The sequence below is a fragment of the Lonchura striata genome, chromosome 27 (genome assembly GCF_046129695.1).
Source record: "Lonchura striata isolate bLonStr1 chromosome 27, bLonStr1.mat, whole genome shotgun sequence".
In the NCBI taxonomy this organism is placed as follows: Eukaryota; Metazoa; Chordata; class Aves; order Passeriformes; family Estrildidae; genus Lonchura; species Lonchura striata.
In genome coordinates this window covers 8,349,637-8,370,390 of record NC_134629.1, presented here as the reverse complement: position 1 = coordinate 8,370,390, position 20,754 = coordinate 8,349,637, and the positions used below count along the sequence as shown (strand labels likewise).

At 40.8% G+C, this 20,754-nt stretch overlaps 1 protein-coding gene across 1 annotated transcript; it reads right to left on the bottom strand.

Moving 5' to 3' along the window:
• Positions 1–10,717: 10,717 nt before the first annotated feature.
• Positions 10,718–19,091, bottom strand: HOXC8 (homeobox C8). Its single transcript, XM_021546981.1, has 2 exons — positions 18,644–19,091; positions 10,718–11,013 (listed from the first exon to the last, which is right to left on the bottom strand). Exons 1-2 carry the CDS (start codon positions 19,089–19,091, stop codon positions 10,718–10,720), a joined length of 744 nt encoding a protein of 247 aa, XP_021402656.1.
• Positions 19,092–20,754: the final 1,663 nt, after the last annotated feature.

The window sequence follows — 20,754 nt, the reverse complement described above, 5'->3', positions numbered from 1 at the left end:
GAAAAAATAGGAATTGAAATAAAAGGACAAAAAGATAAAGAAATGGGAAAAAAGGAGGGGGGAAAATGGGGGGGAAAGGGAATAAAATTGAATAAAAGGGAATAAATAAAAGGGAATAAAGGGACGGCGGCTCTGGGCTGGGCCCCGATAATTCCCTGCCCCAAAGGTCGGCGCGATTTCCCAAAAATCCGATTTTTTGGGGAATTTTGCCTCTTATTTTGGGGTTTTCCCTCCCCCCCCTTTCTCTTTTCCCGCCTTGTTTATTTTTTAAATTATTGTTTTATTCAGGATTTCATCCAAACTCGGGCGGCGCCAGAATTTCCCTCCCCCACCAGGAATTCCGGGAATATTTGGATTCCCGAGGCCTTTTTTCCATGGAAAACCACCCAAAACCAACAACGACAACATCAACAAGGACCACGGCATCCCAAAAAAACCGGCGAGACACAAATTCCCAAAAACCCCAAATCCACTTTTCCCACCCCAAATCCTCTTCCCCATCCCAAATAGTCTTTTTTCACTCAAAATCCCCTTTTTTCACCCCAAAATCGCCTTTTTTCACCCCAAAATCGCCTTTTCCCACCCCAAAATCGCCTTTTTTCACCCCAAACCCCCCTTCCACCCCCAAAAAATTCGGGAATGACCCCAAAATCCCCTCCCCCACTGGGCCGGGTTGGGTTTTCCAGCCCCGATGCGAATCCGGGTGGAAAATTCGGATTATTTTTCAATTTTTTTTGTCCCAAAACCGGGAATAATTCAAGGTGTGGAGGGAACGGGCTGGGTTTTTCTGGGTTTTTCTGGGTTTTTCTGGGTTTTGTGGTTTTTGACGGATTTTGGGGGATTTTCCTGGGTTTTGCAGGGAAAGGGGAGGGATCAGGTGATGGATGGGGGAAGGTGCTCCAAGGTGGGACGGGAATAAAAAGGGTCAGGGTTTAAACCCGGCTTAAACTCTGGGAGAAAGGAGAATGAAAAAAAAATATATATTTTTAGATTTATTAAAAAAAAAAGTACAAAAATAAATTAAAAAGTAAATAAAAGGGAATTAAAAATAAATTAAATAAAGGAAATAGAAGTTAATAAATGGATGTTAAAATAGGAAATTAAAAATAGAAAATAGGAATAAAATGAGCTATAAAAGCAGAAATAAGGTATAGAAAATAATATGTAGAAATTAATATAAAGAAATAAAAAGAGGAGTACAAATAGGAATAAAATATAGAAGTAAAATGTAGAAATAAATATAAGAAAAAATTACGGGAATAAATATATAAAAGTACAAATAGGAATAAAATGAGAAATAAGAATAGAAATGGAATGTGGAAATAAATGTAGGAATAAAAATAGGTATAAAAAATAGGAATAAAATGAGGAATAAAAATAGAAATAAATAAATTAGAAATGTAAACAGAAACAAAAGTAGGAATTGAAAAAATGCAAAACCAGGAATAAAAAAATAAATTTAAAAAAAATCTGAATAAAGGGAAGGGGAGGGCCCTGCATGTAAATAAACCCCAAAGCTCTTCCCAGGAAAATCCCAAATCAGTTCCCCAAAAGTCCCCGAAATGCCCCAAAACCGCGCGGGACAAAACCCCAGAAAAGGAGAATTTTACACCAAAAAATCCTCTTTAAAAAGGCCAGAAAAGCGCCGGGCAGGAGGAGCTTTGGGGCTGAAAGGGTTAATTATTAATGAGCTGCTCTGAATATTAATTAATTCATTCCTTCATTAACCCCGCGGGGGCCGCGGGTGGGATCGGGATTTGGGGAAATTCTAAAAAAAAAATCTAAAAATTCCTAAAAACTCCTGAAAATCCCGGCAAAGGGCGGGGGGGGTGGGGACGGGCCCGGGGCTCTCCCCAATTAACAGCAGCTCATTAATTAGCGCCCTGCCGCGCCGCCCCTCCGCGCATGCGCGGCCTCTCCGCGCATTTCTTTCATTATTTCCCGGCCAAACTGCGTTTTTAAACATTTCTCCTCTTTTTCCCTCATTTCATCCTCATTTTTTTACCACTTTCTCCTCATCGTTTCACCATTTTCCCACCACTAAATCCCATTTTTTACATTTTAATTCCCGTTTTTCCCCCCCCGCTCCAAACGATACCAAAGCAAGGGGAGAGAGGGGGAGGAAAAATCGGATTTTTTTTTCACGTTTTCCGGCAGAAATCGCGGATTTTTATGGATTTTTTTGGGTTTTTTTTTTTTTTTTTTAGTATTTTGATTTTTTTATTTATTTTTTTCTCTCTCTCCCCGCCTCGCTCCTTCCCCCGCCCGCCGCATCATCATCATCATCCTCGGGTTATGGATCATTAGCTGCACATCTGAACCAATAAGCGAACACTTACCGGGCTCCTGGCTCCCCCTTCCCTCAATCCCGACTTTTTTTCCTCTTTTTTCCTCCTTTTTCCTCTCTTTTCCCTCTTTCCGCTCCTCCGCCGCCGCTCAGCTCCGCGCAGCCACCAAAAAAAAACCGCAAAAAAAACGCAAAAAAAAAAAACAACCAACAAACAAACAAAAAAAAAAAACCGCCCGAAAATTCAAATTACAAAGCGAAAAAGAACCAGCTGGACCGGCAGGAATGGATATTTTTTTTTTTTTCCAAACGGGGTTTTTCGGGCTGGAAAATGGGGTGGAAAAGGGATTTTTTTGGGGGAAAAAGGGATTTTAGCAGCGCTGCGCGCGGAGGAAGCGCTGGGCTGGCCCCGAGGGGAGGGGGAAGAGGCGGCGACAGCAGTAAAGTCATTAATGCCAAAATGCCCAAAAAGAATTCCAAGCCCGGGGAGACGAGGGAGGGAAAAGGGGGGCCGGGATGAGGGCAAAAAGCAGGAGAAAATCGGGGAAAGATTCAAAATACGTGGTTTTTAACCCGCCGGAAAAGGAATCATTCAAACAAAACGAAGGAATGATTTAAAAATGAATTAAAATGAGGCGTTGGAGTAGAAAAGAAGCTAAGAAATAAATTTTAAGACGAGCGGCAAAATAAATTAAAATATGGATCTTAAAAGAGAGTTTTGAACATTTTTAAAAGAGATTTTAAAATAGATTTTTAAAGAAATTTTAAAATAATTTTTAAAAAATCAGTTTTAAGAGGTGAGAAGTAAATTTTTAAAATAAATAGAAAAAATACACTTAAGAACCAAATTTCAAATAAACTAAAAACAAATCAATTTTGAATAAATTAATTAAAAAAAAATCTAAAAAAAAGCAACAACGCGGCCGAAACGAGCGGAAAACACCCCCCCCCCATATATATATAAAAAAAAAAAAAAAAAAAGAAAAATTCGATCTTTTTAATAAAAAAAAGCAACCCCCGCGTAGCCCTGGCACCGCTTGGGCTGTTCCAGGCAGCAGAACTGCGAAAGAGTCATAAGAGAAACCACAATAAAAAGTTCACGTTCATGGATGGAGTCCACATGACTTCCTGTGGCCAATCCAACTTGTGATTCAGTCGTAAACTTTTATTGCTCAGCTGTAAATTTTCTGCAAACAACCAGGAATGCGTTGCATTTTTTTTTTGTGACGAGTGCAAATGCTCTGTCGCCATGTTCTGCCCCGATATTCGGGATTTTTTTCCCCCTTTTTTTTTGTTAGCTTATTTTGAAGCCTGTTTCGGGGTTTTTATTTCGGTGGGCGCGCAGCGCGTTAAAAATGTGAATTTTAACAGGCCGGCGTCTCAGCGCGGGGTTGGTTCCATTGCGCGCTCGGGCTGGGTCAAATCTTGATTTGTATTTTCATTTTTTGGTGTGGGTTAATGAGGGGAAAAAACGGGGGGGAAAGGAGAAAAAATTAAAAAATGCAGCGCGTAGACGTGGGGGGATAAATCCGTGAAATAAGGAGATTAAACGCATTGAATTCATTGGAAAATAAAAAAAAAAAGAGGGGGGAAATGGGAATTTCGGGCCCCCGCATTTCCCTCCCTGTCCTGGGCGTGTCCAGCGCGCCAAAATTCCCATTTTCCTCCTTTTCCACCCCAAAATTTCCCCTTTTCCTTCCCCATCCCGAGGGGGGCCTGGAAAACCTCAGATTCCGCCCAAAATCGGGATTTTTTCCCCTCCCGGCCTCGCTTTGCCCAAATTCGCCGTCTCAAAGCAAAAATCTGATTTTTTTCCCCCTCTTTTTCCGCCTTTTGTCTTCCCCAGGGAGCCCCACGATTTTTGTAAATTGTAATATAATTGTAATTTCAATTGCAATTGTAAAGGGCGGAAATTGTGATTTTTAAAATATTATTTTTATTCTTTTTAGCTGTCCTTTTTCTTTTTTTTTTTTTTTTTTCCCCATTTTATTTCTTTCCTGCCCGGGGGCGTGGAAAAGGGCTGGAAAATCTGGATTTTGGGACAAGGAAATGACATTTTTTTGGCCGTGTCGAGGCCTGTTCGGCGGCACCCGCGAACCACAGAAAGCGACCGCAGATCCTCCTCCTCCGAACCCAAATCCGCCTTTTCCCCCCCAAAACCCCCCTAAAATCCTCCTAAACCCCCCCAAAATCCTCTTTAATCCCCCCTCGAAACCACCGACAACCAGCACCTCCAGCTGTAAAAAATACCCCAAAAATTCAAATTATTCCCATTTTCCCGCTTATTTCCATGCCAGACCCCGCTCTGTTTCCCCCCGCAGGTAATTAATTTAATTTTAATTAATAAAGCAAGCCCGGGGCGGTGGCGGGGAGGGGGGGATTTATTTGTCTTTATTTTATTTTTATTTTTTTTCCCGCGTGTCTGGGCCGCCCGAAGGACACAAAGGTTGTAACGCCACCGGATGGACGGGAAATTCCTTTTATTCGCTTTACAAACCACCAATAAATTTTATAACAGGTAATTAAAAGTTACGAGGGGGGAAGCTCCGAGCTCAACAGTTCCCGAGCACAATGGAGATCCCATTTTTTTTCTTTTTCCCACCATAATAAATTCCAAAATGGGGAAGAAAAACTAGAAAAAGCCAGAAAAAGAACCAAAACAACCCCAGAAAACACACACAAAAAAATTACCCCCAAATCCCCAAACCCCAAAAATAACCCCTCAAAACCCCCCCCAAAAAAAAACCCACAAACAATACCAAAAAATAAAATTTTGATGCTAAAAGTAACCTGGGAGCGAATTTTTGTGGCCAATTCCATCACCACCCTGCCATCCTAAAATTAATGATAGAATTTCAGCAGAAAGCAGATTTTAAAAGCATTTTTTAAATATTAATTTTATTTTTAAAAATCCGAGTTAAACCGAATAAAAGCGGATTTGCGCTTTTTTATCTTTAATTTTAAACCCCCAACCCGCCCGGCTGAGTTTCCCCCCCCTCCTTCGAGCTGGCTTAAAATACAAAAAAAAAATAAAATTACAGCGAGGCAAAAAGGAATTTAACGCTCCAGAAATTCGTTGTCTCGCCGATATTCGGGGGCAGAATAAAAAATAAACGAATTTTTGCCGCTAACGGCCGCATTAAGGCGCGATTGGAATCGTAAATTAAAGCGATTTCTCGCAACTCCGGGAAAAGGGGGGGAAGCAGGAAAATGGGATTGCTCCATAAAAAGCCGGCAATGAGCCGATATTTCTTATTCCAGGCGGCGGGGATGGGTTTAATTTCGGTAATTTCGGTAATTCCGGCGCGAGGATCATTCCGGGATAATTTCATTTTAAATCCCCTCATAAAAAAAAAAAAAAAGGAACAGCGGAAAAAAAAAAAAAAGAAAAAGGAAAAAACCTAATTTTTTCTAATTTTTTCGCCGCGCGGATAAGTGGATGTCAGCTCGAGACGACGAGAAAATCAACATTTTTCCCCCTAAAAAAAAAAAAAAAAGCAATTCCATCATTTAAAGCCGCGGAGATAAATGTCAGGGCGGGATGAAAACGCGGCGGATTTGGGGGTTTAAAGATGACAAATGCCCCACAAAAACGGCTTTTTTCGGGGTTTATTATTATTCTTTTTAACCGCTTTGATGAGTTCTTCGTCTCTTCCCTACCGAGCATTGTAAAGATAATTTTAATTTTTTTTTTCCCGAAGCGACAAAGGAGAATATCTTTAATTTTCCCCCATTTTTTGGCGGTTTTAAGTGGTTTTTATGGTTTTCTCCTTTTATCCCTCCTGTAATAAAGGGAGGAAACATCTCCTTGTAGGAAATACGGGATAAATATTCCCAAAAAATCCGATTTTTTAGCACAAACTGCACATTTATGGCTGACAAACACCTTCTGCCACCCACGGGGGAAAACCCAGAATAATTTGCATTTTTCGGGAATTTTCTGGGGGGAAACCAACTGGACTTGGGAATTTCGGGCAATTCCCGAGCATCCCTCGAAATTCCCATTTTTTGGGGCGTTTTTCCTCTTCCCACCCCCATCCCAGAGGCAAATTCGGGCTGAAAATGCCCCAAAATTGGCGTTCCCACCCGAGTCCCGATTTCCTGCGCTGGTTTTTCTTTTTTCCCCCTTTTTTCCCCATTTTCCCCTTTTTTCTTCAATTTCCCCCCTTTTTCTCCTCTTTTTTCCCTTTTTTCCTTCCCCTTTCCCAGTATCCAGCAATTCCGAACCTTTCAGGGAATTCGCTCCATTTATCATTAAAAAACCGAGGTGAAAAATGAGGAAAAACGAGAAAAATTCACTTGGAAAGACCAAAATTCATGGAAATTTGGGGGGATATTTGAGAATTTTCATCATTTTGGGGAAAGAGGGGAGAGTTCTTTTGATGAGAATAAAAAAAAAATACCGTAAAAATTGATTTTAATTGAATAAAATATAAATGTGCAGCAGTGGGGGAAAAGCGGGGTTAATAATCACTGTTATTATTAATAATTATAATAATAAAGTGCTTTTTGTGGTGTCTGTAGGGGAAGAAAGGAGAATAAAAAAAAGAAAATTTTCCCATCTGGGGGGAAAGAAAAGAATCGACGAATGAATAAATGAATAAATTAATTACCAAATTAATTCCATTAATTCACAATAATCCTTTTTTATTTCCCCACCTCCAAAATCGCCGCGATTCCACCCAAAATTCCGGCAGGAAAAGGCGCCTCCCGCCCCATCCCGGCTTTTTTCCCCAGGGATTTTCCCCCCAAAAATTAAAATTCCCAAATTTCCCTCCCCCTGCCCTCCCAGAGGCGACAAAAAGGCTCCGAAACGCCGAAATTTTGCAATATTTGGATTTTATTGGGATTTTTTCCGCAGCTCCAGGCGGACAAGTAACAGCGAATTTAAGGAGGTTTTTATCAATTTTATTTCTTTTTCTTCTCCCGCCCCGCTCGCCGGGGGGATCCTCCAGAAGTGACCCAAATATTGGGATTTTTCCCCAAAACAAAGGTGGTTTTTGGCGGCCGGAGGTGATTCGGGGCGGGGCGGTGGCGACGCGCTCGCTTGGAACCTTTTTATTCTTTCATTTGAATTAATTTGAATTATTCTCCGTATTTGCGGCACGTCTCACAACACAAATCCACGCTTTTTCCTTCATTTTTTTCCCGTTTTTTCCCTTTTTTAAATCGATATTTTTAATATTTCCCAGTCGGAAATCGCAACATCCAGAGGTGGAACACGCAGAACGACGAGCTGGCTTTTTAATCATTATTTTATTATTATTATTTTTAATCATTTTTGTACATAAAAACAGACGACGATTTTTTTTTTCCTTTTTTTTTTTTTTTTTTTCCTCCTCCGGAAATTATTTTTCCCTTTTTTATTTTTTTTTATTTTTTTATTTTTCATTTTTCCGAGCATGAACAGATAAAAGTCAAGACAAATAGATAATAACTCTACATTCAGTGCAATTGATTCCTACACTACTTTATAAGCACAATAAAATAATAACAATACTGTGCGTTCTCAACTAGGCAGTTTCAGTTGTTGGGTTGGGTTTTTTTTTATTATTTTTATTTTTTTTTTAATTCATCATCATCATCATCATCATTAATTAATTATTTCCAAGAAAATAAGCAGCAACAAACGACAATAAAACCGCATTACAAATACTTCCAAAGCATGACTCCTTCTATAGGTAGTGATAAGTACAATACAAGGTTGGTTTTTATTTTTTTACTATTTTTTAATTATTTATTATTATTATTATTATTAATTATTATTTTTTAATATTTTTTTTGGCTACTTAGTAGCTTGCATCGGGGCCGCTCGCTCTCCTCTGCTATTTTAAATTAAATTTTCGGAGCGAATTTGAAGATCTGGAAGGCCCCTGGTTTGCTTAATTAGGGTTGATAATTAAATTATTGCAGGTTTTCCCTTTAGGTAGTACAGGAAGAACTTCGAGTGCTCACGGACAGCGGCAGAAAAACGTGGGAAACGGGGAAAAAAACATGGAAAAACTATTTTAAAATATGGAATAACACTGAAAATGCATGGAAAAAACACGGGGAAATGGGGAAAACACGGGGGGAAAACTTGGAAAAACGTGGAAAACCACGGGAAAACGTGGGGGGAAAAGAGAAAAATTATGGAAAACTTGGAAAACTGTGGGGAAACGTGGGAAAAAAAGCCATGGAAAAGGCAAAGGGATGCGCGGCTTGGCCTGTCCAGGGATTCCCAAAAATTCCTAAAAAAAAGCGGATTTGGGGCTGAGCCAGGTGAGCCCCAAAATCCCGCGGGGAAAAGGGAGAATTCCAGGAAAATCTGGGAAAATCTGGAAAAAAACCCCGGGGATCGTTCGGGAGAGTGAGAGGAGGGAAAAAACCTTAAAAAAGCAAAAATCGCCCCCAAAAAAACCCCAATAAAAGCGGGACAAAGTCAAAGGTGTTCAAATAAACCCGAATTTGGGACTTTTCCCTCGCGTTTCACTCCCTTGGAATAAAACTCTGTTATTTCTCTTTTTTTCCTCCCCCTGAAATTTCATTTTTAATCCTAGAAATTTAAATAAAAAATGCTCCCAAAATCAAAATTTGGGATGAGCAACGACATTTCCATCCCAGCCTGGATTAATAACTCTCATAATTCCGTTTTTAATCCAATTTCCCCACACACACACAATTTATGGAACTAAAAAATGAAGGAGAAAAGGGGGGCAAATGGGAGAAAAAAGCAGGAATTAGGGAATTTTGTCTGGCAGTAAAAATGGGATCCCAAATTCACATTTCACTCCCCGAGTTAGTGACCTGGTTTAGCCGCGTAATTCCATTTTTTATCCGACTTTTCCCCCCAATTATTAAACAAAAAAGGGGAAAAAACAGGTTAAAAAAGGGGAATAAAAAGGGGAGAAAAAGGGGGGCAAGAGAAAAAGGGATAAAAAAAGGAGAAAAAATATTTAAAAATAGGGGGAAATGATAAAAAGGTGGGGAAGGATATAAAGAAGGGGAAAATTATTTAAAATGGGGGAAAGGAGAAAAAAAGTGGGAAAAGGGAGGAAAAAAGGCGGAAATTATTTCAAAAAGGGGTAAAAAGTATAAAAATAAGGAAAATAAGGGAAAAAGGGGGGGAAATTAAGGAAAAAGGGGGGAAAGGAGGAATAGGGGAGAAAAGGAGGAAAAAGGAGGAGAATAGGAAAAAAGAGAGGGAAATGAGGAAAAAAGGGAGAAAAATACTGAAAATAAAGGGGGGAAAAGAGGCAAATTAGAAAAAAGGGGAGGAAGGAGGAAAAAAGGGGGGAAATGGGCGGAAAAGGTAAAGAGGAGGAAAAAAGTGGGGGAATTATTAGAAAAAAGGGGAAAAATAAGGAAAAAAGGGGAAAAATTAGAAAGAAAGGGAGGAAAAGGAGGAAAAAAGGGGGGAAAATATAAAAAATGGGGGGAAAAGGAGGAAAAAGTGGGAAAATTTTAGATAAAAGTGGGGAGAGGAGGAAAAAAGTAGGGAAAATCAGAAAAAATGGGGGGAAGGTGGAAAAAAGTGGGGAAAATCGGGAAAAAAGGGGGGAATCAGGAATAAAGGGGGGAAATCAGGAAAAATGGGGAAAATCAGGAAAAAGGGGGGAAATCAAGAAAAAATGGGGAAAATCAGGGAAAAAGGGGGAAAATCAGGGAAAAATGGGGAAAATCAGGAAAAAGGGGGGAAATCAAGAAAAAATTGGGAAAATCAGGAAAAAGGGGGGGGAAATCAGGAAAAAATGGGGGAAATCAGGAAAAAAGTGGGGGATAGGATTAAAACCTCTGAAAAAAAGGGGGAAATCAGGAAAAAAGTGGGGACAATCAGGAAAAAACGGGGAAAATCAGGAAATAAGTGGGGGAAAGGATTAAAAACCTCCGAAAAAAGTGGGGGGAAATCAGGAAAACAGTGGAGAAGTCAGGAAAAAATGGGGGAAATCAGGAAATAAGTGGGGGAAAGGATTAAAAACCTCCGAAAAAAGTGGGGGGAAATCAGGAAAACAGTGGAGAAGTCAGGAAAAAATGGGGGAAATCAGGAAATAAGTGGGGGAAAGGATTAAAAACCTCCGAAAAAAGGGGGGGAAATCAGGAAAACAGTGGGGACAATCAGGAAAAAATGGGGAAAATCAGGAAATAAGTGGGGGAAAGGATTAAAAACCTCCGAGAAAAGGGGGGGAAATCAGGAAAACAGTGGGGAAAATCAGGAAAAAAGTGGGAAAAGGTTTAAAACCCCCCGAAAAAAAGCAGGAAAAAGGGAAACGTCCCCGCCAATAAAGAGGGAAAAAGCCCCGAGCGGCTGACAGGTAGTTCCTGCTGGGTGAGCCTCTCCATTGGAAACTCCATAAAAGCAAATGACCGTCGTAAAGATCCCGATTCATCATCGGCCATAAAGAGCGAGGGGAAGGCGCGGGGCGCAGCGCCCCGCGGAGCCTTCGGCCTCGCTCAGTCCTTGCTCTCCTCCTTGTCCTCGTCGTCCTTCTCCTCCTCCTCGTTGCCTTCCTCCTCGCCCTTGTCGTCGTCGCGGGCGGCGCCGGGCAGTTTGTCCTTGTTGTTCTCCTTCTTCCACTTCATGCGGCGGTTCTGGAACCAGATCTTCACCTGCCGCTCGCTCAGGCCCAGCGCGTGCGACACCTCGATGCGGCGCTTGCGGGTCAGGTACGGGTTGAAGAGGAATTCCTTCTCCAGCTCCAGCGTCTGGTAGCGGCTGTAGGTCTGGCGGCCGCTGCGCCGGCCCGGGGCTGCGCCGAGAACGGGCGATTCGGAGCGGTTACATTGGTTTTGTTGGGGTTTGTGCAAAAAAAAATATCAGTGGGGTGTGCGGGGGAAAGGAGTGGATGGGGATTAAAATGGATTGGGGTTTGTAAAAACCATCAGTGGGGTGTGCGGGGGAAAGGAGTGGATGGGGATTAAATTTAGATTGGGGTTTGTAGGGAAAAGGGAATGGATGGGGATTAAAATGGATTGGGGTTTGTGGGGAAAAGGGAATGGATGGGGATTAAAATGGATTGGGGTTTGTAAAAACCATCAGAGGGGTTTGTGGGGGAAAGGGAGTGGATGGGGATTAAAATGGATTGGGGTTTGTGGGGTAAAGGGAATGGATGGGGATTAAAATGGATTGGGGTTTATAGGGAAAAGGGAATGGATGGGGATTAAAATTAAATTGGGGTTTATAAAAACCATCAGTGGGGTTTGCGGGGGAAAGGGAATGGATGGGGATTAAAATGGATTGGGGTTTGTAAAAAACGTCAGTGGGGTGTGCGGGGGAAAGGGAGTGGATGGGGATTAAAATGGATTGGGGTTTGTAAAAACCATCAGTGGGGTGTGCGGGGGAAAGGAGTGGATGGGGATTAAAATGGATTGGGGTTTATAGGGAAAAGGGAATGGATGGGGATTAAAATGGATTGGGGTTTGTGGGGTAAAGGGAATGGATGGGGATTAAAATGGATTGGGGTTTATAGGGAAAAGGGAGTGGATGGGGATTAAAATGGATTGGGGTTTGTAAAAAAATGTCAGTGGGGTGTGCGGGAGAAAGGAGTGGATGGGGATTACAATGGATTGGGGTTTGTAAAAACCATCAGTGGGGTGTGCGGGGGAAAGGAGTGGATGGGGATTAAAATGGATTGGGGTTTGTTCAAAAAAATCAGTGGGGTGTGCGGGGGAAAGGGAGTAGATGGGGATTAAAATTTAGATTGGGGTTTATAGGGGAAAGGGAATGGATGGGGATTAAAATTAAATTGGGGTTTGTAAAAAACCATCAGTGGGGTTTGTGGGGGAAAGGGAATGGATGGGGATTAAAATGGATTGGGGTTTGTTCAAAAAAATCAGTGGGGTGTGCGGGGGAAAGGAGTGGATGGGGATTAAAATGGATTGGGGTTTGTGGGGTAAAGGGAATGGATGGGGATTAAAATGGATTGGGGTTTGTAAAAAAATGTCAGTGGGGTGTGCGGGGGAAAGGAGTGGATGGGGATTAAATTTAGATTGGGGTTTGTAGGGAAAAGGGAATGGATGGGGATTAAAATGGATTGGGGTTTGTAAAAAAATGTCAGTGGGGTGTGCGGGGGAAAGGGAATGGATGGGGATTAAAATTGATTGGGGTTTGCGGGGAAAAGGGAATGGATGGGGATTCAATTTAAATTGGGGTTTGTAAAAAAAATCATTGGGGTTTGCGGGGGAAAGGGAATGGATGGGGATTAAATTTTGATTGGGGTTTATAGAGAAAAGGGAATGGATGGGGATTAAAATTGATTGGGGTTTGTGGGGAAAAGGGAATGGATGGGGATTCAATTTAGATTGGGGTTTATAGAGAAAAGGGAATGGATGGGGATTCAATTTAGATTGGGGTTTATAGGGAAAATGGAATTAATGGGGATTAAATTTAGATTGGGGTTTATAGGGAAAAGGGAATGAATGGGAATTAAATTTTGATTGGGATTTATAGGGAAAAGGGAATGGATGGGGATTAAAATTTGATTGGGGTTTGTAAAAAATAATCATTGGGGTTTGTGGGGGAAAGGGAATGGATGGGGATTAAAATTAAATTGGGGTTTATAAAAAACATCAGTGGGGTTTGCAGGGAAAAGGGAATGGATGGGGATTCAATTTAAATTGGGGTTTGTAGGGAAAATGGAATGGATGGGGATTAAAATTTGATTGGGGTTTGTAGGGAAAAGGGAATGGATGGGAATTAAATTTTAATTGGGATTTATTAAAAAATGGGTTTATAGGAAAAATTGAATTAATAGAAATTAAATTTTGATTGGGGTTTATAGAAAAAATGGAATTAATATAAATTAAATTTTAATTGGGGTTTATAGAAAAAAATGGAATTAATGTAAATTAAATTTTGATTGGGGTTTATTCAAAAAATAATTGGGGTTTATATAGAAAATGGAATTAATATAAATTACATTTTAATTGGGGTTTATTTTAAAAATAATTGGGGTTTATATTTTAAAAATGGAATTAATCTAAATTAAAATTTTAAATTGGGGTTCATTAAAAAAAATAAAATATTTGGGGTTTATCAAAATAAACATGGAATTCATCTGAATGTAATATAAATTAAAATTTTTAATTGGGGTTTATTAAAAAAATAAAAATAATTGGGGTTTATCGAAAAAAATTGGAATTAATCTAAATGAAATTTTTAAATTGGGGTTTATTAAAAAAATAAGTAGGGTTTATCAAAAAAATGGAATTAATCTAAAAGAAAAGTGAAATGTATCTAAAAGTACATTGGAATTTATCTTTAACAAAATTGGAGTTTATCTAAAAAAAATTGAAGTTTATCTAAAAAAATTGGAATTTATCTTTTAAAAATTGGAATTTATCTTTCAAAAAATATTGGAATCTATCTTAAAAAATATTGGAATTTATCTAAAAAAATTTTGGAGTTTATCTATAAAAATTTGAATTTATCTTTTAAAAATTGGAATTAAAAATGGAATTTAAAAAATTTGGAATGGTGAAAAAAATGACTAAGAAATGGAATTTTTAAAAATCCGAATTAAAAAAAAAAAATTTTAAAAATTGAATTTAAAAAATTTGAATGAAAAAATGGGGGTAAAAAAATATTTGAGTAAAAGAAATGGAAATGAAAAAATCTTAATTAAAAAAATAGATTAAAAAAATTGGAATAAAAAAAGTTGGAGTTTAAAAAAATTTGAATGAATAACTTGTAATTTAAAAAATGGAATTTAAAAATCGGAAGGAAAATATTGGAAGGAAAAAATTGGAGTTAAAACTAAATTGGCACTTAAAAAAAACATAAAGTGATTTTTTGGCGGGGGGGTGGAATGGTGAAAATTTGGTTTGGGTTTAGGTGTGAAATGTGCCCTGAAAATGAGAAATAAAGGAGAAATCCGCCCCTTTCGACAGAGCAAAAGCAGAACAAAAAATCCCCCAAAAATAACCGAAAAAGGAAAAAAAAACACAAAAAAACCCCACCCCGAACACACAAAAAAACAAACAAACAAAAAACAAACAAAAGGGGAAAAACACCCAAACAAATAAAAAAAAACCACCTCCTCAATAATGAGGGGGAAAGCACCGAAAAGCCACCAAAATGTGCCAAAAAAACGATTAAAAATAGAACCCAAAAGACCCCCTCAAAATAACCACCCAATAAAACAAAAAAAAAAAAAACCCGAAAAATCCCCAAAATTCCACTAAAACCCCAATAAAGAAAACCTCACCCAAAAAAAACCCCAAACTTGTCCCTCGCCCCGTTCTGCCCCCGCCTTTCTGGGGTAAAAACCCAAATAATTCGATTTTTCGTCCTTTTTCCGCCTGGTGCTCGCCCCCTCTGGCCCTGCTTGAGTCCCTTTTTTACCCCTTTTTACCCCTTTTTTCACCCAATTTTTTACCCCGTTTTTCACCCCATTTTCCCCCTTTTTTTGCCCCTTTCCACACCCTTCTCACCCCTATTTAATTTACCCTTTTCACCCCTTTTTCCAGCCCTTTTCCACCCTTTTCTCTCCTCCTTTTCCCTCTTTCCACCCCTTTTTTCCCCCTTTTCTCCCTTCTTTTTCACTCCATTTTCCACCCCTTTTTGCCCCTTTCTCACCCCTTTTTAACCCCATTTTCCCCCTTTTACCCCTTTTCACCCCTTTTTTACCTCTTTCCCCCCAATTTCCCCTTATTTTGCCTTTTCTCCCTCTTTTCATGCACAAAGACCTTTCCCAAAGGGGGAAAATCCCCCAAAAATCAGATTTTTCCTAGGAAAGGAGCATAGTTCAGCAGAAAACCCTCAGCAGCCTCTTTAGCCCCTGTTTTATTAATTTATTTTCAATTTTTCCTCTTCTTTCTTTCTCTGTCTCTCTCATTTTTTCTCTTTTTCTCCTTTTTCCTATATTTTTCCTCCTTTTCCTCTCTTTTTCCCTCATTCTTTCTCTTTCCCTCCCCATTTCCCTCCCCTTTTTCCCCTCTTTTTTCCCTTTTCTTTCCTATTTTCCCTCTTTTTTCCCTTTTCTTTCCTATTTTCCCTCTTTTTGTCCCTTTTCCATTCATTCTTCTCTCTTCCTTTTATTCCCTCATTTTCTTTCCCTTTTTCCCTTTTCCTTCCTTTTTTTCCCCTTTTCCTTTCCCCCTTTTTTTCCCATTTTCCCTCTTTTTTCCCCTTTTCCCCCATCCTTCCTCTCCCCCCAAAAAACCCCAAAATTCCCTTTTCATTTTCCACACATTCACCCCAAAACACAGACAACGAGGGGGGGGGCGGGGAGCTCCTTTTTGCCCAAATTCCTCTAAAATCTCCATTTTTCTCCCCAAAACAACCCCAGATCCGAGGATTTTTCCTGCTCGTCAGCAAAACCAACTCGGGAGGGGCAAACACAGACAGGGAGGGGGGAAAAAAAATGACCAAAAAAATCAAAATAAACCGGGAAAAAATTAAAATAAAACCAGCTGAGGCTGCAGCCCCTGCGCTTCCTCCGGCGCTAATGAGAAAATCGATTTATTTTGGGGGAAAAAAACGCAGATCCGGCTGCAGCTCCCTGCGGGTCAAAGCTCGGATAAATAAATAACGAGTTTTCCTCCGGCGCAGCCCCTGGGCCACGTCCTCTCGCCGGCGGCCACAATTCTTCTCTTTTTCCCCTTTTTTTTGGGTTGTTTTGGATGCTTTGAATTTTTCAGTTTTCGCCCTAAAACCCCCTCACATGGTTTGAATTACCCGCAGCTGAAATCGCAATTATTTCCTTCCTTTTCCCCTCATTTTCCAGGCTTTGTTTTATTTATTTATTTTGAATTTCCCACTCTTTTAATTTATTTCTTATGTAATTTTTAATCCCAACCCACAGCCCCCGGCTGAGTTTTTTTTATTTTTTCCCCTCCCTGCAGCAACTTTTTCCTCTGGAGGCGTGATGAAATGATAGCAATATAAACACGAAATAACAACAAAAAAATAATAAAAATTTAAATATATATCTGTATAAATATTAGGAAATTCTCCGGACCAGGTCCCACCTCTCCGGCTGCGTCTCCCAGCGGTTAAAAAAGGGCATTTTTGACATTTTTGACATTTTTAAGAGCGCTGCTCTTATCAACATGCAAACAACCTCGTGGGAGCCGTATCTTATTGCCAATCCTCCAGGCAAGCCATAAAAAAAAAAAACTAAAAAAAAAAAAAAATCCCAAGTTTTGCTTTTAGCGCCATTTCAGATTTTTTTTCCTTTTTTTTTCTCTTTTTTTCTTTTCTTTTTTTCAGGGAACCCCCTCGGTTTGTTTTGGTAAAAAATAAAATTAAAATATTCTAGAGAACGGCTGGGTTAGAGCTGAGGTTTTTCTTGCTGTTGTTTAAAAATAAAAAATAAAAATAAAAATAAATATATTTATGAGGAAGCGGGGACGGGCGTGTTGGCGAGAGGTCGGGGTTTTGGGGAGAAGTCTGAATTTGGGGAGGAGAGGCCGGGATTTTGGGATAAAAGCTCGGGATTTTGGGATAAGAGGCCAGGATTTCAGGGCATGAGGCCGGAATTTCGAGACAGAAGGGCTGAATTTGGGGATGAAACTCTGAGTTTTAGGATATGAGGCCGGAATTTTGCCATAAAAAGTCCAAGTTTTGAGAGAGGAGGCCGGAATTTAGAGATAAAAGGTCGGAATTTTGAGATAAAAGGCCGGAATTTTGGGACAGAAAGTCTGAATTTTGGGCTAAGAGGCCTGAATTTTGGGCTAAAAGGTTGGAATTTTGGGCTCAAAAGTTGGAATTTTGGGCTCAAAGGTGGGAATTTTGGGCTCAAAGGTGGGAATTTTGGGCTCAAAGGTGGGAATTTTGGGCTCAAAGGTGGGAATTCTGCTCAGCACGCGGCATTCCAGCATCTCCACACAGACACACACCGAGACACAAACAGCCCCAAAATGCCCCAAACCCCACCGAAACCGACCCAAACAAGCCCAAAACAACCCAAACAACCCCAAAACAACCCAAACAAGCCCAAAACAACCCAAACAACCCCAAAACGACCCAAACAAACCCAAAACAACCCAAACAAGCCCAAAACAACCCAAACAACCCCAAAACAACCCAAACAAGCCCAAAACAACCCAAACAACCCAAACAACGCAATTCCAGCCCAAACAACCCAACCTCTTTTCTTCTCCTTCCCCCTCCCCTCCCTTCTCGTCCTTTCCCCTCCCTTTTTCCCCTCTTTTCCCTCTTTTTTCCCTCTTTTCTCCTCTTTTCCCCCAATTTCTCTCCTCCCTGCTCTCTCCCCGCTCCGGCTCCTCTCGCAGCGCCCAAATGACCCAAACCTGACCCAAAGAGCCCCAAAAGCGCCCAAATCCAACCCGGCGCCAAACCCGACCCCAAGGGCGCCGAAAGATCCCAAAAAACACCAAAACCAGCGGGGCTGTCAAAAATAGACCCAAAAAAATAACCCCCCAAAAAATTAAACCAAATCGACCCAAAGGAGCCCCGCCGCCAACAATATTTTTAAAAGCAGAAAAGAAAGCGCAGGAACATCCCCCCCCACCCCCCAAAAAAAAATTTCTAAGATAATGGTGAAGAAACACCACAAAAACCCTGAGGAGGGGGGAATAAACCCCAAAAAATCACTTTAAAAATTATTTATAAATAAATAAATAAATAAACCCTTAAAAAATACGGGGGGGGGGGGGGGGGGGGGAAGTACTGAACTACAGCAAAAAGGGAAGAGAGCAAACAAAAAGCGACAGAACAGCCAAAAGCCGCCGTAAAAAAAAATTAAGAAACCGCACGGGAGTTAAAATGGAATTCAAATGGAGTTAAAATGGAATGAAAATGGCGTTAAAGTGGAGTTAAAGTGGAGTTAAAGTGGAGTTAAAGTGGAGTTAAAATGGAGTTAAAATGGAGTTAAAATAAAGTTAAAATGGAGTTAAAATGGAATTAAAATGGAATTAAAATAGAGTTAAAATGGAGTTAAAATAGAATTAAAATGGAGTTAAAATGGAATTAAAATAGAGTTTAAATAGAGTTTAAATGGAGTTAAATAGAATTAAAATAGAGATAAAATGGAGTTAACATAGAATTAAAATAGAGTTAAAATAGAGATAAAATAGAATTAAAATAGAGATAAAATAGAGATAAAATAGAATTTAAATAGAACTAAAATGGGGATAAAATAGAATTAAAATGGAGATAAAATAGAATTAAAATGGAGATGAAATAGAATTAAAATAGAGATAAAATAGAAATAAAATAGAATTAAAATAGAGATAAAATAGAAATAAAATAGAAATAAAATAGAGATAAAATAGGAATAAAATAGAATTAAAATATACATTAAAATAGAATTAAAATAGAATTAAAATAGAATTATAACAGAAATAAAATAGAATCCAAACATACATTAAAAAAAAATCTTTAACCCCCATGACGAGCCGCCCCTTTGTGCTCACCGTGCGGCCTCATCCACGGGAACATGAGGCTGGGCGACGAGCTCTGGCTGAGGTGCGCCGCCTGCCCCTCGCCGCCGCCGCCGCCGCCGCCGGCCGAGGCTTTGCAGTCCGCGTAGGGCACCGCGGGCGCGTCCTGCTGCGCGCCGTAGAGCTGCCGCGGCAGCGCCTCGTAGCCGTAGAACTTGGAGGCATCGCCGTGGCACGGCAGCGCGCAGGGCGCGTTCTGCTGGTAGCCCGAGGCGCCCGAGATGCCCGAGGCGCCGTGGTGGAAGAACTCCTGGACGTGGTGCGAGGGGTGCTGGAAGGACGGCGCGGCGCCGCCGGGGCCGTAGAGCACCGCGGGGCTCCGGCCCACGCCCTGCGGGAAGCGGCAGTCGTAGTAGGTCGGCTCCAGCGACTCGCCGCCTTTGTACTTGGAGAAGAGCGGGTTGACGAAGTAGGAGCTCATGACCCTCGCATGCACGGCGCGGGAGAGGGGGGGAAGAAGGGGAGAGAGGGGCCGGAGGGGTGAGGGGGACAGGGGAGGGAAGGGTTAAAAGAGGTGGGGGGGTGGGGGGGTTGGTGGGGGAATGGGGGGTTTGTGTTTGGGGGGGAAAATCGGGGTGTTGGTGGGGGGAAATCGGGGTGTTGGTGCGGGAAATGGGGGTGTTTGTGGGGGGAAAATTGGGTAGTTTGTGGGGGAAAAATTGGGTTGTTTGTGGGGAAAAATTGGGGAGTTTGTGGGGGAAAGTGGGGTTTGGTGGAGGGGGAAAATCGGGTTGTTTGTGGGGGAAATGGGATTTGGTGGAGGGGGGAAATTGGGTAGTTTGTGGGGGAAATGGGATTTGGTGGAGGGGGGAAATTGGGTAGTTTGTGGGGGAAAAATGAGGTTTGGTGGAGGGGGAAAATCGGGTAGTTTGTGGGGGAAATGGGGTTTGGTGGAGGGGGGAAATCGGGTTGTTTGTGCGGGAAAAATCGGGTAGTTTCTGGGGGAAAATGAGGTTTGGTGGAGGGGAAAATGAGGTTTGGTGGAGGGGAAAATGAGGTTTGGTGGAGGGGGAAATGCGGTTTAGTGGAGGGGAAAAATGGGTTGTTTGTGGAGGAAAAATGGGTTGTTTCTGGGGGAAAAATTAGGTTGTTTGTGGAGGAAAAATGAGGTTGTTTGTAGGGGAAAAATGAGGTTTGGTGAGGGGGGAAATGGGGTTTGGTGAGGGGAAAAATGGGGTTTGGTGGAGGGGAGAATCCGGGGGAGATTTGGTTTGAGCGCGGGGGGAAAATCCGCGTAAAGGATGGGGAAAATCAGGAAAATGCTGGGGGGAAAATCGCGGGTAAGGCGGGGAAAAAATCGCGGTTAACTCCGGAAGAAAGCAGGGTTAACGCTGGGAAAAAATCGCGGTTAACTCCGAGAGAAACCAGGGTTAACGCTGGGAAAAAAATCACAATTAACTCCGGAAGAAAGCAGGGTTAACGCTGGGAAAAATTCACGGTTAACTCCGGGAGAAAGCAGGATTAACGCTGGAAGAAATCAGGGTTAACGCTGGGGAAAAAAGAAAAAAAATCAGCATTAACTCTGCGAAAAAATGCCGGGTTAACTCTCTGCCCAAAAAAAAAAATGCGGGTTGACGCTGGTAAAATATCAGGTTGAACTGTGAAAAAAAAAGAAAATCCGGGTTAACTCTGATAAGGAATCCGGTTTGGTTCTGAAGAGACCCCGCTTTGAGTCTTTAAAAAAAAAAAAAAAAAAAAAGGAGGTTGGTTCTGAAAAAAACGCCGCTCTAGGTATTAAAAAAAAAAAAAAAAAAAATCCCGGTGAATGCTGGAAAAAAAATGCTGTTAAATGCTTTAAAAAACCTGCTGTAGTCCTCAAAAAAAAAAAAAAAAAAGCTTTAATCCTGAAAAAAGTCACCGCTTTAGCCCTGAAAGAAACACTCTTTAATTCTAAAAAGAAGAGGGTTAACTCTCAAAAAAAAAAAAAAAAAATCCGCTATAACTCTAAAAATCAAAAAAAAGCAGCAAAGCGAGGTTTGTCCCTCTGACTGCTGAAGTCCTGCGCTCTTTATTTTTTTTTTTTTTAAAGAGTGGCTATTTTTCTTTCTTTCTTTCTTTTTTTTTAAGTTTTTTTTTTTTTTTTG

What these genes read in the sequence shown, in the direction of transcription:
- HOXC8 (XM_021546981.1), bottom strand. Translation starts at nt 19,091, where the DNA reads ATGAGCTCCTACTTCGTCAACCCGCTCTTCTCCAAGTACAAAGGCGGC. An exon ending in CCCGTGGATGAGGCCGCACG is followed by an intron (nt 11,014 to 18,643) that starts GTGAGCACAAAG and finishes TTCTCGGCGCAG; the next exon opens with CCCCGGGCCGGCGCAGCGGC.